Source organism: Chlorocebus sabaeus, chromosome 13, assembly GCF_047675955.1.
Source record: "Chlorocebus sabaeus isolate Y175 chromosome 13, mChlSab1.0.hap1, whole genome shotgun sequence".
In the NCBI taxonomy this organism is placed as follows: Eukaryota; Metazoa; Chordata; class Mammalia; order Primates; family Cercopithecidae; genus Chlorocebus; species Chlorocebus sabaeus.
In genome coordinates this window covers 31,861,193-31,876,613 of record NC_132916.1, presented here as the reverse complement: position 1 = coordinate 31,876,613, position 15,421 = coordinate 31,861,193, and the positions used below count along the sequence as shown (strand labels likewise).

Below are 15,421 nucleotides of genomic sequence, written 5' to 3'. Positions count from 1 at the left end.
ATGTCTAAGGCCAATCTTGACACCATTTATTTCAGAAAACTTTCCTCTACAAGTCTGAAATGATCACAGGAAGCACACTCCTGGGTCCTCCCCACTCACATGTGTCCATGGCACAGACCTGGTGTCTTCTTTCTGGCTCTTTGAAGTACCTCTACCTAGAACTATATGTGCCAACTGCATCCTAACAGACAAGCTAACCCTTCCTTAACTTAGGGATTGTCACCAATTAACATTTCCAATAGTCAAGTGCTGGACCATTAGATAGTGCAAGTCTGACACAGAATCTGAGCACATCCCATTCATACTGATTTCCTCTTGTAACTCTCAGTTTTCCTTCTTTTCCTTGTTTTAAAAGTAGGCACCTACAGTATTGTTTTGAATGTATGGACTGACTTCCCAACATCCTCCCAGATAGCCTCCTCTCTTGAACTTCTCAGTTGAGAAACTAAATTGGCAAAAAAGTTACTTGTGACCTCCACCCTTTTGGCTTCCCCAATGAAGCGAATTCCTTGCCTTGGAACAGTTGTTTTAGGACTGTCGCTCCATGACCAGACTAATAACTAAACTCCAAAAGCCAAACTACAGGTGCCTCCTCCAGCTTTCCCTGAGAAAATAAGAAGTCAAGTCCCCCCTGCTGAGCCTGCAGTAGTATCAGGAAATTGGGACTAGGAAAAAGGGTCTCATATTTTCTTTCTGGTTTTTGAAACTTAGAAATTTGGGAGCCACAAAGGTGGAAAGCTGTATGGACCTGTTGCTCCTTGAGAATGGAAAAAGTGATGATGAAAGGGTTACTCCTCGTACACATTTTTTCCATTGATTATTTTACTTAAAGAGTCTATGTCATTTCCCTGGAAAACTGAGGAGGGGGAATATTTTCTTTTGAATATCTTCAAACATTTGCAAATGGTTACTCTGAACTCCCCAATGTACCATAAACAAGTGTAAACTGTAGAAATTCAGAAAATGTACAAACACAAACAGCTATCCCCCAAGCTCCTAGGCAAAGACAAAGAAGGGAGTATTCCATTTATAAATGGAATTCTTTGTGGATAGAATAGTTTGGAAAATGTTTGTACATTGTTTTCCTTATTATTTGGGGGGATATTTTTTCCAGCTTACAGAAGCTACAGAACTGGCATTTGGAGTCTCAAAAGTTGAAGATTAAAGGAAGTTAACAACCTTTTAAAATCTTCAACTAAACTTAATTAGTTCTGCATCTGGGGAAAATAGCTGCCCACTGAAATAATTTGTAATCATATCAACACACAAGAGTGCATAAAGGCAGGTAACCAGGAAAAGAATAATTTCCAAATGGGGAAAAAACCCTGTAATTTACAAAGAACTAGCAAATAAGACTTCCTTGAAGACAACTCTAGCTGCCTGGGTTGCTAATTTCTAGATATTTTGGTCTGCTTTTGATCTACTTAAAATGATTTTTTAAAACAGTACTACAGACCAAGCACGGCGGCTCACGCCTGTAATCCCAGCACTTTGGGAGACCAAGGTGGGCAGATCACTTGAGGTCAGGAGTTTGAGACCAGCCTAGCTAACACAGTGAAACCCCATCTCTATCAAAAATACAAAAAATCAGCTGGGCATGGTGGCACATGCCTGTAATCCCAGTTACTCAGGAGGCTGAGGCAGGAGAATTGCTTCAACCCAGGAGGCACAGGTTGCAGTGAGGCCAGATCACACCACTGCACTCCAGCCTGGGCAATAGAGCAAGACTCTGTCTCAAAAAATAATAAATAAAATAAAATAAAAATAATAAAATAGTACTACCGTATGAAAAAGGCAGACATAGGGAGAAGAACGAAGATGCTGACCGAAGTTGACAGATTATCCTATATAATATATAATGAATCACCAACAAGCACATGGAGAAATCACTCACCTGCACCTCACCCACCATATCTCAGCCTGAGTTTCGCTTTTGGTTTGTAATGCTTTCCACTTCAGCTTTAACTTGTCACCAGTGTTCAGTATCAGGGCACAAAAGCCATATAGTCCTTTATTTAGTGGATACATTTCCAGTTTCCCCAACCATATGAATGGTCTGGGTTTCTGAAGGCATAGAAGAAAAACAGCACCACATGTGCACAAAAAAACAGGAAGGGGCTGGGCGTGGTGGCTCACGCCTGTAATCCCAGCACTTTGGGAGGCCGAGGTGGGTGGATCACTTGAGGTCAGGATTTGGAGACCAACCTGGCCAACATGGCGAAACCCCATCTCTAATAAAAATACAAAGATTAGCTGGGCATCATGGCGCGTGGCTACAGTCCCAGCTACTCAGGAGGCTGAGGCAGGAGAATCACTTGAACCCGGGCAGCAGAAGTTGCAGTGAGCCAAGGTCGTGCCATTGCACTCCAGCCTGGGTGACAGAGTGAGACTCTGTCTCAAAAAATAATAAATAAATAATAAATAAATAAATAAACCAGGGAGGCCAGAGAATGTGAGTAAATTATGGTAGGTTGAGACTGTGCTGTGAGGTGACACGGAACTTCCGAGGGCAAGAGGAAATGTGATTTAGTGGAGGAGAGGTGGTTTTCCCCCCATCTTAAATCACTTGCCTTGTCACCCTTTCATAGCTGACAAAGCCTGAGTACTTCTGATTTTAAAGAAAAGCTGTAATTTCTTGGGGGACCCATCATTGAAAGAATTCTTCAGTCTCAAGAGATAGTGGGCAATTTCATCACTACATCTTCTGAAATTGGCTGGAGCCAGGTTAATATTTTTAATGATTCTGGTCCACATACAAGACTGATTCTTTATTCAGAAACATATATCATCCAAATAGCCATCGTATATTTTATGTTTTTATGTTCTTTGGTCTCATGCTACTCATACGTTAGTGTCACTATTCTTGACCTGGTCCCTTCTCACTCCAGTGATGGTATAATAGTAAAATCTCTCACCCTCCCATTCTTCTTTCAGCCTCACCTGAATGAGTGATATTAGAATGTGTTTAAACTGACAATTCCCAATGCTTTCTGACTTTCTGAAGGCCATCACTTTTTTTGTCACACACCTTCCCATTACTCACAGCTTTGTCAACCAGATTAAATTACTCTCGTGAAGAAATCACGGGCATTTTCAATTGAGGTGACTGTGAGAAGGCTGAGGCCATCTGTCTTCAGGCAGCAGAACTCGTAGATGTAAAATCAAGAAGGAATGGTGAACTCATTTTTAGTATTCTTCCTCTACTGGCAAAGCCATCAGAGGAAAAGGAAACCTCAAAGGATGGTAGCTGAGAAACCTTTCTTCCACAACCTACAAGTCTCCTTGCTCTAGTCTGTGCTTCCCAAGCAATCTCCTGGCTATGCTGGAGGCCCAACTTAGAAACCGTGGACTGGACACACCACAGCAAGTGCTGTGCTCCACGTTTGTATTTCCCACTGTGGAGTAATGGGTTGGTAATGTAGGCTTCTTGGTGTTGCAGAAACAAGAATTCAACTGTTTGAACACTTAGAGAAGTTAGGAGGTAGACTTAGTTTTTGTTTGTTTTTTTTTTAAAAGAAACTTTCCCCTACAACACCTGGGAGTTGTTTTACCCACTGAGGTGGGTAAAACAATTTTAGTGTGTAGAGTAATAAAGAAACTAATTAGCCTATTCTCCTACAGTGGTTTTAAAAAAAATGCAGCTCTGGAGTCAGACAGCCTGGATTTGAATCTCAACTCTGCTAATTTGGTAAAATCTTGGGCAAGTTACTTTAATGTCTCTGTCTTGGTTTCCTCATCAATAAAATGAAGATGATAATTGTCCTATGGATCCAGATCCAAATAAATACTACTGAAAAACACTTAGAAGACAGCCTGCATACAAATGTGAGCAATTATTCATCTTATGAGATCCACTCTCCTGGCCCCGCTTCCTTCCTCCTGGAGTCTGCACTCCCACCAGATGGGGGCACGCCATGATATTTGCCTTTGTATCTCCCCAGTCCCTGGAAGGAGCAGTGTACAAGTTAGGTGCTTGATAAATGCTCATCTCTCCTCTTCCTCTCCATAAGAAGTTGATAACTCAACTGAATTTTGGCCTGTTTGATACCCACTTGGATAGAGGGGAGAGCTTGGGCTGTGTCCAACAGGCCTGAGTTGAATACTGCGTCCCCATGTACCAGCTCTGCTTTGGGCACAGTCTCTAAGCTTCATCTACCTCCTTGGTGAGATACAGATGATGCCTACTCCACCAGGATTGGCAGGAGGAGCAAATGAGGCCACCTCTGCCTGTCACAGGCACACATGTTAGTTCCCCTTTCCAATGCTGAAAATTTTAACTCACTCTCAGCAGCTCACTTGGCATTAAGCAGGAGTCTATGAGGTCAGAGATGTGCAGTGTCACTCACTTTAGCAATGCCACCCTCTTCCCTACCGAAGCCTCCCATTACCTACAAAGGTAAGCAACTCATCAGCTGAGCCGCTGGGCCCCAAAAGGGGGAGAGAGCAAAGCTGGTCAGTGACGCTTGAGGCCTACCCTGGAGGATGCTCCTTGGTGCCAAACTGCAGGAAGGAGACCCCATGAACACCCTGCCAGGCAAATAGGACTTAGTAGCCTGGGTTCAGTTGACATATGCATGTAAGAGTTAGGTTTCATTCTCACTTTACAAATGGAATCCCGTCCTTATCAAGAAAAGCTGGTGACATTCTGCCACTGAGGCAACCAACTCTATTTAGGAGGTGGCCCAGCTCATGGATTCACTGGACATTTCACCACTGCCCTGCAACCTCATGATCGCACATTTAGGTCTCCCCAGTTAATCTCTTCTTCCTCCCCTCATCCTTCTCTTCTCCAACAGGGTGATTTACGGAGATAAGCATGATAATAAACGTGTAATCAGAGAGAGAGAATTTCATGACAGGTTCGAGACTGAGCTCTTCCCTCAAGTAAGTGATCTGGGGCTTGGCACTCACACGCTGTGACTCAGTTTCCTCGGCTGTAAAATGGGAATGATGCTACTGAACAACTCAGCATCAGAGCTGCTGGCTCAGAATGTTGATAGCGTGACCACACCGGGTGCAATATAAAACACACACGGTAAAATCATGACTATTATTACAACTCTCGCCTCTGCCTTGTCAGAAGTAAGGAGAGGTGCACTGGCTGGTGCGGAGGAGCGCCCGGCGGACATACAAACCTTTTACTTATTCTGATTTCTAATTCGGAGGCACCTCCTTTTGAGCGGCGGCTCCAGGTCCTCGGGCCCGGCGCTGAGCATGGGCGAGGAAATGATGCACGGCGCCATAGCAGCCTTCTCCGCGGGTTTTGGCACAGGCTGGATCACGCAGCCGGTCTTGGGCAGCATCCGCAGAGCATAGGCATGGTCCTCGTCCGCGGGGTTATTAAGGTTCGGGTCTGACTTGTCGCCCCCCGCCAGGGCCTCCTCGCCCATCAGCTTTTTGGCCGCCTCCCCGTCCAGGTGGCAGTTGGAAGCACAGTTGTTCTCCTTGACCGACTCTAGCTCGCTCACCGCCGGCTCCTCAGGCGACAGCAGCTTCTTGGGGGGCGCGGGCGGCGGTGGCGGTGGCGGCTGCTCGGGAGGCGGCTCCGCGCTCTTAGCGCCCTCGGCGGCGGCGGCGGCGCCGCGCGTGCCGTTCACGATGACGTTGCAGGCCGCAGCCGCCTCGGGGCCCGCCGGGGCGCCCGGGCCCGGGTCGCCGGCGGCGGGCGGGCTGCAGTGGCCGTCCCTGCAGCCGCCGCAGGTCCTGCGCTCCGCGGCGCCCGGCTCCCGCTCCGCCTTGACGTGCGCGTGCAACGCGCGGTGGATCACGTTGTGCAGCCGGGCCCGGTGGCCCACGGTCAGGTCGATGACGCCGTCCTGCGGGCCCTGCAGCACGCCTGGGAAGCCGAGCTGGCCGCCCGCGCCCGGGGGACCCGCGGGGCTGCCGGCTCGCCGCGTCAGGTCCACCACCTCGCTCCGGCCGTGCTCGGCGGGCGTGGGCGCCAGGCTCAGGGCCTGGCCCGAGCAGCCAGGGGGCGAGTCTGCGGACTTGGACGAGCCCTGCTTGGAGTCCCGCGGGGACAGGGAGTGTCCGCCTGGCTTGCCGCCCGCCGCCGCGGAGTCGCCAGGGGCGCTCGGAATGAAGTTCTCCCCGTTGCTGGAGAACCCGTTGGGGGGCTTGGAGTCGTTGACGTGAGGGATAGGGATGGGGATGGGGATGGGCACCGGTAGGGGCACGATCACGGGGTATGGCACGAGCAGGGTCGGGGGCGGCACCAGCGGGGCGAGCGACGGCAGCCCGAAATTCATCATCTGGGGCACCGGCATCGGACCATTTGGCATCATGCTCACCGGCGGGAAGGGAAGACTTGGCAGCGGGGCGCCCGGGGGCGGCGGGGGCAGCAGGCCTGGGGGGTTCCCGGGCATGGTGGGGGTGCTCGGGGGGTGGATGTGGGGCGATAGCATGGGCCGGTGCATGGGGCTGGAAGTGGGGCCCAGGTTCCTGGGGCCGCCGGGCGGGGGCCCGATACCGGGAAGCATCGGGTTGGACAGGGGACTGTTGGGGTTGGAGGCGTGGTGCGGAGGCCCGCGGATGAAGGGTGGGCGTATCTGCTGCATGATCTGCTGCTCCATGAAGATGGGCAGCGGCACCGGGCCGCGGTTGGTCATCACCATGGGAGGGCTTCGAGGCGGGACGCCAAGGGGAGGCCCGATGCTAGCAGGTGGCTGGACGGAGACAGGAGGGATATTTGGAGTCTCGCTGATGGGGATGGACTTGGGCACTGGCGTGGGGATTTTAGTGACAGAGCAGTTGGCAGTGTCAGATGGAGAGACGGTGGTGGATGCCGACGGGCCAGGGCCCTGGCTTTGGCCAGCTGTAGCCACCGGGGAGGGGGCCTTCCTCCGAGCATCTGTTAGCGGGATATTCCAAGAGTCTGGAGTGAGCAGCTGCACCCCGGTGCCTTCTGCTTTATTTTCCATGGGAGGGTGTAATGTGCTGCACAGCCCAGCTGGAAGATTGGCCTGGGTCTCTTTGTAGAAAATGTCCATTTTGTATTGATTGAGACATTTTGCACTGCAGAACTGAAGCCTTCTTTCCCCGTCCCCAAAATCCAGGTATTCTTTTGTGTGTCTTATGTGCTTACACCAGTCACATACCTACAACACAGTAATAAAAAACCACAACAGGTAAGACAAGCAATTTACCTGGGTAGATGACGTTTCGTGTTTCACATAAACGTTCTTTTAGACTTTACCAGCATTTCTCAAACAGGCAGAACTGTTTCCTTCTAAAAGGTAAAATTCTGAAATGTTTGTAAAATTATGGGTTGGTTTTATAAATATGAGCCCTTCAGAATACCAATTATCACAACCTCCTATTCTTTCTTCTTAAAGAAATTGTGTGGTCCCCTTTAAGCATGACTTAAAGACGGTTCTGAGAAAAGGGAATATATATACCTGTCCAATGTACCTGCCCACACATTTTCACTTGTCAGAAAGGCTCATTGTAAATGCAAACCTAAAGAGTTTTGGAGGGAAATGTTCTCCAGAAAGTTCAATGGGCTTGAAATATTACCCCTTACAATTCTCCTCATGCGAAGTCACTTTACACTGTTGACTATGTTTGATAATGCAGTTGGAAAGGGTGTACTGTGTTAACCAATAACACAAAGCGCTGAACATCATTATGTCTGGCTTCCAAGGAGAAACTTGGAATTAATCATGAAGTCTGTGTGAGGTTTAGCTATTCCCAACCTGTGATGTTGCAGCAAGCTAGAATTATTTTTTGAGCTGTTTGCCCACTCTCTCTCAGTAGTCAGAATTTTTGGTGACATTTCTTGGCAGGCAGTCTTATTTAACAACTTTTCAAACACCAGAGAACATTTTCCAAAAGTTGTTATGGCTTTTTCCCCCCTTCAGATCTACTCCTGGCAAAAGAAAGACATCACCAAATTTATTTTAAAGTTGGGCTGCAGAACTAATTAAAGGCTGAGAGCTTCTCCCAATTGGAAATCACTAGACATCAAAGTTCAAAAAATACTCATTCTCAGCTTCAGAACCCATTACTTTGGAGAAATTATTGTGATTTCATTAACACATTAATTTTGCAACACCATCAGCTCTCACAGATGGTGAAGACATGATCTACAATTCAAATATGACTCTTGTTTGCACAAATGTCTTTCCTTCATATGGCATTTTAAACAAGAATTAATATGAGTAATCTTGCCATAGCTATAAACAGATAAACAGATGTCAAAATTTTCAATAGTTCTTTCAGTGCCTTACTTTTTTTTGACAGAGTTTTACACACACAATCTTTTTTCTTTTTTTCCTTTTTTTTTTTTTTTGGCCATTTTCTCAGCACTCAAGCCATATATAGCAGCAAGGAAAGAATTGTGAAACAGTGCAATGGTGAGTCTATTGAATTTGAGTCTCTCCCCCAATAAAGCACTGGTTCCAATATTGTTCTAAATGAGAGCCTGTTTTTGTTGAAGAGGCTGTCTGTTGTTCTGTTGTTGGTGCGTGTTGGTTTTTTAAAAAAACTATCATAAACTGATATAATTAAAAGATGACAAATTTTAATAATGATTGGTCACATAATGCAAAAACAACATATGCTGGGCATTTGATTACTCATCTCATTTAACTCTCAGCTTTCCTTGATTGTAAATAGTGGTGGCATGCTGGTATGTGATCATGGGCGAACACGCACGTGGCAGATGTGGGTCTGTATGTGTAAATCCACTCTTTTCCTTCTCACTTTTTCTCCACTGATATTTGCAGGTAATAAACTTGATGGTGTGAGACTGAATAAGATACTTATTGGCACACATTCGTGTTTTGTTTAGTCTCATCAAATTGCCCTTTGAAACTACTTCTTGCAAAAAATTTTTGAGAGTGAGGAAACTGCTGAGTTACCTTTGATGATTAATTAGAAAGGCATTCTTTCAATTTAGCTATCAAAACTGTTGCAATTATTAAAGTGGTAAAAAAAAATTCAATGCTAATATACTCCTGTGTTTCACTATAGTGTTTCATGTTACTCCTGAATTAAGGGAAGTTTTTATCATAATTGAGATGCCCAGTTTACAAAAAAGTGCAGAATTGCCTCTGATGAGAAGAGACCCGCAGAATCCATCAGACCCTCAAATTTTTCATATAAAGGTTAAGTAAACAAGTATTAGAAACATGATGCATGTAAGTTATTGTTTTATAAACTTGATCATTTAAATAAAATTAATGTATAATGATGTGGCACTTAAATTCCACTATGAAATAAAACCACCTGCTTATGTTTCAATATTAGGCATCCATAGAAAGCCTGAAGTGCAAATTTACAAGCTTCAAGTGAAGGATCAAAAATAGCTTCTTTAATCATTGACTAAAAAAAATTATCAATGAATTAAACTAATTAAAATAATATACCCATTTTCTGGCATATTTTTTTGGATCTTATTTTTTAGCCATAAGGGAGAAGAGTTTTCTGAAATCCTTAATTGGTTTTTAAATTGCCAGATTGAGTTATTTGCCTCCAAAGGATTCCTGTTTCCTCAAGCCAAATAAATATTTTCAAATGGAGTAAAAAATAATAATAATCTAAATATAATTTATATGTTCTCCCTTCCCTTCCTTCACTTTCAGTAATCCATTGATGAATAAGGAATGCTCATAGATCAATCCCAGTTGTCAAATGAGAATTCTCCACCATATCTCATCTATTTTGACATAAAAAGAATTACAGACATCAGCATTAGAAGCAAAATCCTATTTCATCAAACTTTCCCATTAAAGCAAAGGTCTACAGTTAGCTGCTTGATTTTCGGCAGCATCCCAAAGTGTGACAGTTCCTGACTATCTTGTTTTGGGTAACGTGAGAGAGAGAGAGAGAGAGACAGAGAAACAGAGAGAGAGAGAAAGAGAGAGAGAGAGAGAGAGAGAGAGAGAGAGTGTCCTTGCCTTATTAAATTTCAGTTCAGAATACTGATCTAAAAATACAGAAAAGCAATCTTTCTGATGAAGCAAAAAATTATTAGAGGAAAAAACTGTCACTTAAGAAATAATGAATCAAGTCTGTCTTACAGGACTCATCATTTAAGATGAGGTCAATGAATTTATGGCACAAATGGCTATATCATGTGAGGCAATAAAACACGGTACTATCATTCATTCCACATCTAACTAATGACACACTTCTAGTAATTAAAGATTTCATCATAAGAGCCTGAACTGATTACATAAGATGTGTATTTAGATGAAAATATATACTATATCCCTCTCTCTTTAATAAAACAACATTTGCATATCCAGGAAACACAGCATGTGTCTCAAACTCTGGTTTTCTGAATTGTGGGGTGGTGGGTTATTCTTCCCTTCTTTCACTGACAGCTTTACATTTTATTTCACTTGTTAACTTTTTGAGGAATCATTTTTTCCTCATTATGCCAAGAAGTACCAAAATTCCTTCAGATATTTTAAAAGATAAAGATTAAGAAGTGCAGGGATTTACGCACTGAGCTCTGGAATGATTTCCCCCTAATTTCACTCCAGCTTTGTTTCTGTTGGAATCTGGCCTCTTTGGTTCCACTTCTCTCACTAACAGGTCCCAGATTGGACAGAGGCTGAAGCTGTTTAACGATGCCAATCTGGGGACCCAACAATCAGCAAATGCAATGCCATTGAGCGAGACAGCTGAAATGCTTCGTATCACAAATACATAATGTATCACCAGGAAGACAAAAAGATCACAAAGGAGATAAACAAATGCGTATTCCATTCAACCCTATAACAGCAGTCCTCAAAAAGATTAAATTTACCTTCCTGGGATGCGTCCAATTCTAAACAACAGAATGAACATTTCCTTTAGTCCATTTAGAGTATTTATATTTGGGTGGCTGACTGCCAGGGTAGTACTTTTAAGCTCAGTGGCCTGATGGATTCACTCCTTTCCTGTGAAATAAATGTGTGGCAACCTACACCGCTCAACTGCTCCAAAGACACTGCCTCAGCAGATATATCACTTGCTCCTGATATAAGAAAGCCGAAAGGCAGGACTTGTGGACTTGTGGTTCTTATAACTCTTTCCATCTTGTATTTCCCCGGAAAGAGAGAAAGCTATTCATGTTGGCAACTGAGCCTTTATTTTTATATAAATGTCAAAGTCAAGGCCAAAGTATGCCATAAGGTTACCCACATGGGCACAATATACAGGTTCTTCTGGGCTTAAGAGAAAACTCAGGCAACTGGGGGAGGGGGACAGGGTTCGTAATTAACACATTAATCAGCTGTTAGCTGTGGGAGTAAAGTTCAGCCTTTAATGGAATCCACCACTGCCTTCTGAGCGGTAATCTGGCATCAGGCAATATTTAATTAAGAAACCCTTTTGCTGAAATCTTTAACTGGGCAAAGATGTTTGTAGCAACGGAACAGTAAAAAAAAAAAAAAAAAAAAAAAAAAAAGAAAAGAAAAGAAAAAAAGATATTAGCACCTCTGTGAATGCCATCAACAATTTGAAAAATAAACAAAAAAATCTTCACATGTTTTCCACTTCATCTGACTGTCTACTAATATATCTCCTACGTAACAGCCCAGAAGTTATAGTTCCTTAAGCAAAACTGTAGCTTATCATAAGAGGGAGGTTCTCTGGGCCTTGGCATGTTGACTGTGGCACTGATCTTGTAGTCTAGGCCAGCTCAAAAATCATGAGCTCATTCAAGTGAAGCAAATGAGGATGGAGGCCGGGCGCGGTAGCTCACACCTGTAATCCCAGCACTTTGGGAGGCCGAGGTAGGCGGATCACGAGGTCAGAAGATCAAGACCATCCTGGCTAACATGGTGAAACCCCATCTCTACTAAAAATACAAAAAATTAGCCGGGCATGGTGGCGGGCACCTGTAGTCCCAGCTGCTCGGGAGGCTGAGGCAGGAGAATAGCCTGAACCCGGGAGGCGGAGCTTGCAGTGAGCCAAGATCGCACCACTGCACTCCAGCCTGGGCGACAGAGCGAGACTCCGTCTCAGGAAAAAAAAAAAAAAAAAAATTGGAGGATGGAAGCACGTGGGCAGGGGTGCTCAGTGTTTTGAAGGCTTTGGGGTCTGCTCTGCCTATAGACAGTCACCTCACAGCATAAGCTGAGGGCCTCAGACTGACCCACCTGAGCACTTGCGCCCAGCCCTACCCTGGAGTGCCGTCGTTCCAGCATCAATTGTTCCTTTGGGTCTAGGCACTGCCACCAGCAGGGCCCTAGTTCAGTGTCCCTGAGTGGCAAAAGAGGCTATGGAAATCACATGGGATTTAGAATCAAAAGATGTTGGCATGAATCTGGGCTTCATTCCTTATTAGCAGTGCAACCTTATGAAAATCTCAGCCTCAGTTTCTTTATCTGTAAAATGGAGCTAATGATTGTTTGCTAGGCATATCACTAAGCTTGTTACAGAGTATATATTTTCAATCCTCAGCCTGTCCCACATGTTTTACATGTGTTTTATGGGAAGGATGCTTCTATGGCTGCATGAAGAGGGAAAGGGAGATTTTCATCCACTGCTTTCCTATGAGCCTGTGAGATAAAACGGCACGTTTCTCTCTCTGGGCAAACTCATGCTACACCTCACAGATACCAGCCCCTACCTTGCTCCCTAGGAGGCTCTGTCCCAGGGCTAACAGAGGAGCTGTCTGCAGGGACAAGGAACCACACAATTCTATGTGCATCCCAGCTGCCCACCATCCTGAAAAGCCTCTATTCAACTCCTGCTGAGTCCTCTTCTTTTTCCAAGGCCAGTCATTTTCTAATTCAGGCAAAAGCTTGATAAAGCGACATGGCTGCTTGGAAATGAGCGTTAGAACCATTAAAATGAATCATTCCTCTTCGGCTCAACTGCTGTTTGAATAGTGGAAGCCATAAACTGTGCTATGCATATTTTATTAAAAAACAGAGCTGATGGACGATCTGCTTGACTCATTACATGGCAGAACTATCTTCCAAAGGAAAGGCCAGAAGCCACAGTATCAGGTGCCTTTTAAGACTGGATAACCCCACTCTGCCATGGCAGAATGTTCACTTGAGGGAAGCGCCCTCACGAAGTGGGGAAGGGCACACCAACACTAAGCTCACCATTCCAAGTTTTTCTTGCAGAGCTGGATTTGAGTGAAGGAAGGAAAAAGATGACCTAGTCATAGACATGCAAAGCCATACGGAATTGAGAGAGGAATTTAAAGTAGAAACAGCAAGGGCTCTTATACAATAAAAACAAATGCACGAAGAAGTTCATTTTCAAAATAAGAAACTTTCTGCAGGTTTAGATTCCAACATGCTGGTGTGTGCTACATAGTTCTTTTTATTTGGGTTTATTTTTTGTTTGTTTCTTTTGCTTTGTATTTTATTCATTCTCGTTCTCTAGCTTGCTCTAGCCTTCTCTCTCTTAAATAAGATTTGGAGCTCAAGGAGAGGCTAAAGCACATCTTTGTTAGATGTGAAAAATCTCATTAGAAAACAGACCTGGGCTCATTATAAAACAGACACGGCGGCTCAAGCCTGTAATCCCAGCACTTTGGGAGGCTGAGATGGGCGGATCACGAGGTCAGGAGATCGAGACCATCCTGGCTAACACGGCAAAACCCCGTCTCTACTAAAAAATACAAAACAAACAAACAAACAAAAAACTAGCCGGGTGAGGTGGCGGGCACCTGTAGTCCCAGCTACTGGGGAGGCTGAGGCAGGAGAATGGCGTAAACCCGGGAGGCGGAGCTTGCAGTGAGCTGAGATCCGGCCACTGCACTCCAGCCTGGGTGACAGGGCAAGACTCTGTCTCAAAAAGAAAAGAAAAGAAAAGAAAAGAAAACAGACCTGTAGGAACTTTATACCATGACTCAAGTTCTACTTATCTTATAAATTTTAAGCTGGGTTCTAGAAATCTTGACCCAGGTCACAGGAGCAGATCCTTCCTTCTCTTTTTCATGTGCCATGAGCTCTAGCAGAGATGGGCTTGGTTTTCAGGATCTCAATGAGCTTTACCAAGTGGCTTATTACGGACCCAAGTCTCTGATTCTACAGCCAATGCAAGAGATGGAATCCTGGTCTGTATTCAGTGACTGCAGGCCCACCCTGACAGCCACACACATGATTCGGAAGATGATTTTTCTCTTTGCACTGATGTTTTAGGTTGCTTAAGAGTATTAATATACCATGATAAAATTCTCTGCTTCATTTAAGCTGGATGAATGCAACTTACACCTTCACAATACAAGTCATCCAGATGGAAACTAAACAATTCAATCATACATCAAAAAACCTGATCTGCCTGGTACCAAATGCTTGCCTCTTTGTTTTCCAGTTATTTGGTCCTGAGAGGGCACAGAAATCACCTAAGAAATCTCAAAGCAGTGAAATTAAGCCCTGAAAGGAACCTCGGTGATCATCTTGTCCTCTCCTCCAACCTCCAGCTCCTGGTGGAGCCAGGCATTTAATCCCTCTGAGCCTCAGGTGCTCAGCTGGAAAAGGAGATCATCCACAGTGACGATCCTGCCCAGGAAACATGTGAGACAGAAAGGAAACTGGGAGGGGACTACAGACATGGAAAATGTGCCTCCTAAGAAGGAAGCAACGTCCTAGCCCATCTCCCATTGCCAGGCCGTCCCATGCCCATTTTATCAGCTCCAGGTATTATAACTACTCTCTGCCCTGAAAAATTTGCCATCACATAATCCACTTTACTCACTGAAAAGTGAACATTTATTCAGAACATCATTTATCATGGGTGAGGTACTGTGCTGGGAACCTCGGACATGAGTAAAATGCAGCTCCTGCCCTCATATAAGGTAGAATCTGCCCCAAGAAACTGGAGGCGCAAGTTTTTGTTTTGTTTTCATTCAAGCATCTCTGCTTCAAACTGAAGCTTAAGAGAAAACTGATCTTCTATTTGTAACACTTTCATTCATTCAGAAATAAATACTGCGCTGCACTCCAGGAGACAATGGGCTGTGGAACAGGGCAGGAGAGAGTTAGTACACCTGCCCTTGTGGAGTTCAAAATCTGTCTATTAACAATCAGTGGGAAAATTAGCACACACTCTCGTCTATCAACAGATTTGTTCTAAAGGTTAAAATGCAACAGTTTTTAGCAAAAAATTATCCTTAATATCTACTGTCTCAATGTCAAATTTCCCTTTGTTCTTCTAACCCAATACTGTGACTCCTCTTTTTTTAAAATGTATTACCTGAATCTTTTTTCAGATGTGTATTTACCTTGTTTACTGTAACTTTTTGTTTTTCAAGTATATATTTGGCTCTCTTTTGTGTCATTTATTGTTTTTCTTCCTGTTTTCTAATGAATATTTGAATATTTGAAGTTTCATTATTTGTGACTACAAAAGTTTAAGAAAAGTTGCAGGGAAGGACTTTGGGTTGTACTTGTATATAAGAGAAACCCATCAAACTGATGTGTTAAAAAGTGAAATGTGCTAGTTGCCCAGCTTCTGTCTGTGGTCA

The 15,421-nt window shown here is 44.4% G+C and overlaps 1 protein-coding gene across 3 annotated transcripts in view; it reads right to left on the bottom strand.

The window, feature by feature from the left end:
* SOBP (sine oculis binding protein homolog) overlaps window positions 1-15,421 on the bottom strand; it is a 171,951-nt gene that overhangs the window by 19,826 nt on the left and 136,704 nt on the right. For all 3 annotated transcript variants that reach the window (XM_008007435.3, XM_008007437.3, XM_008007436.3), the window contains one exon: window positions 5,136-7,097. In XM_008007435.3, coding sequence (XP_008005626.1) covers window positions 5,139-7,097 — 1,959 coding nt within the window. In that variant the 3' untranslated portion in view covers window positions 5,136-5,138. The remainder of the gene's footprint in view (window positions 1-5,135; window positions 7,098-15,421) is intronic.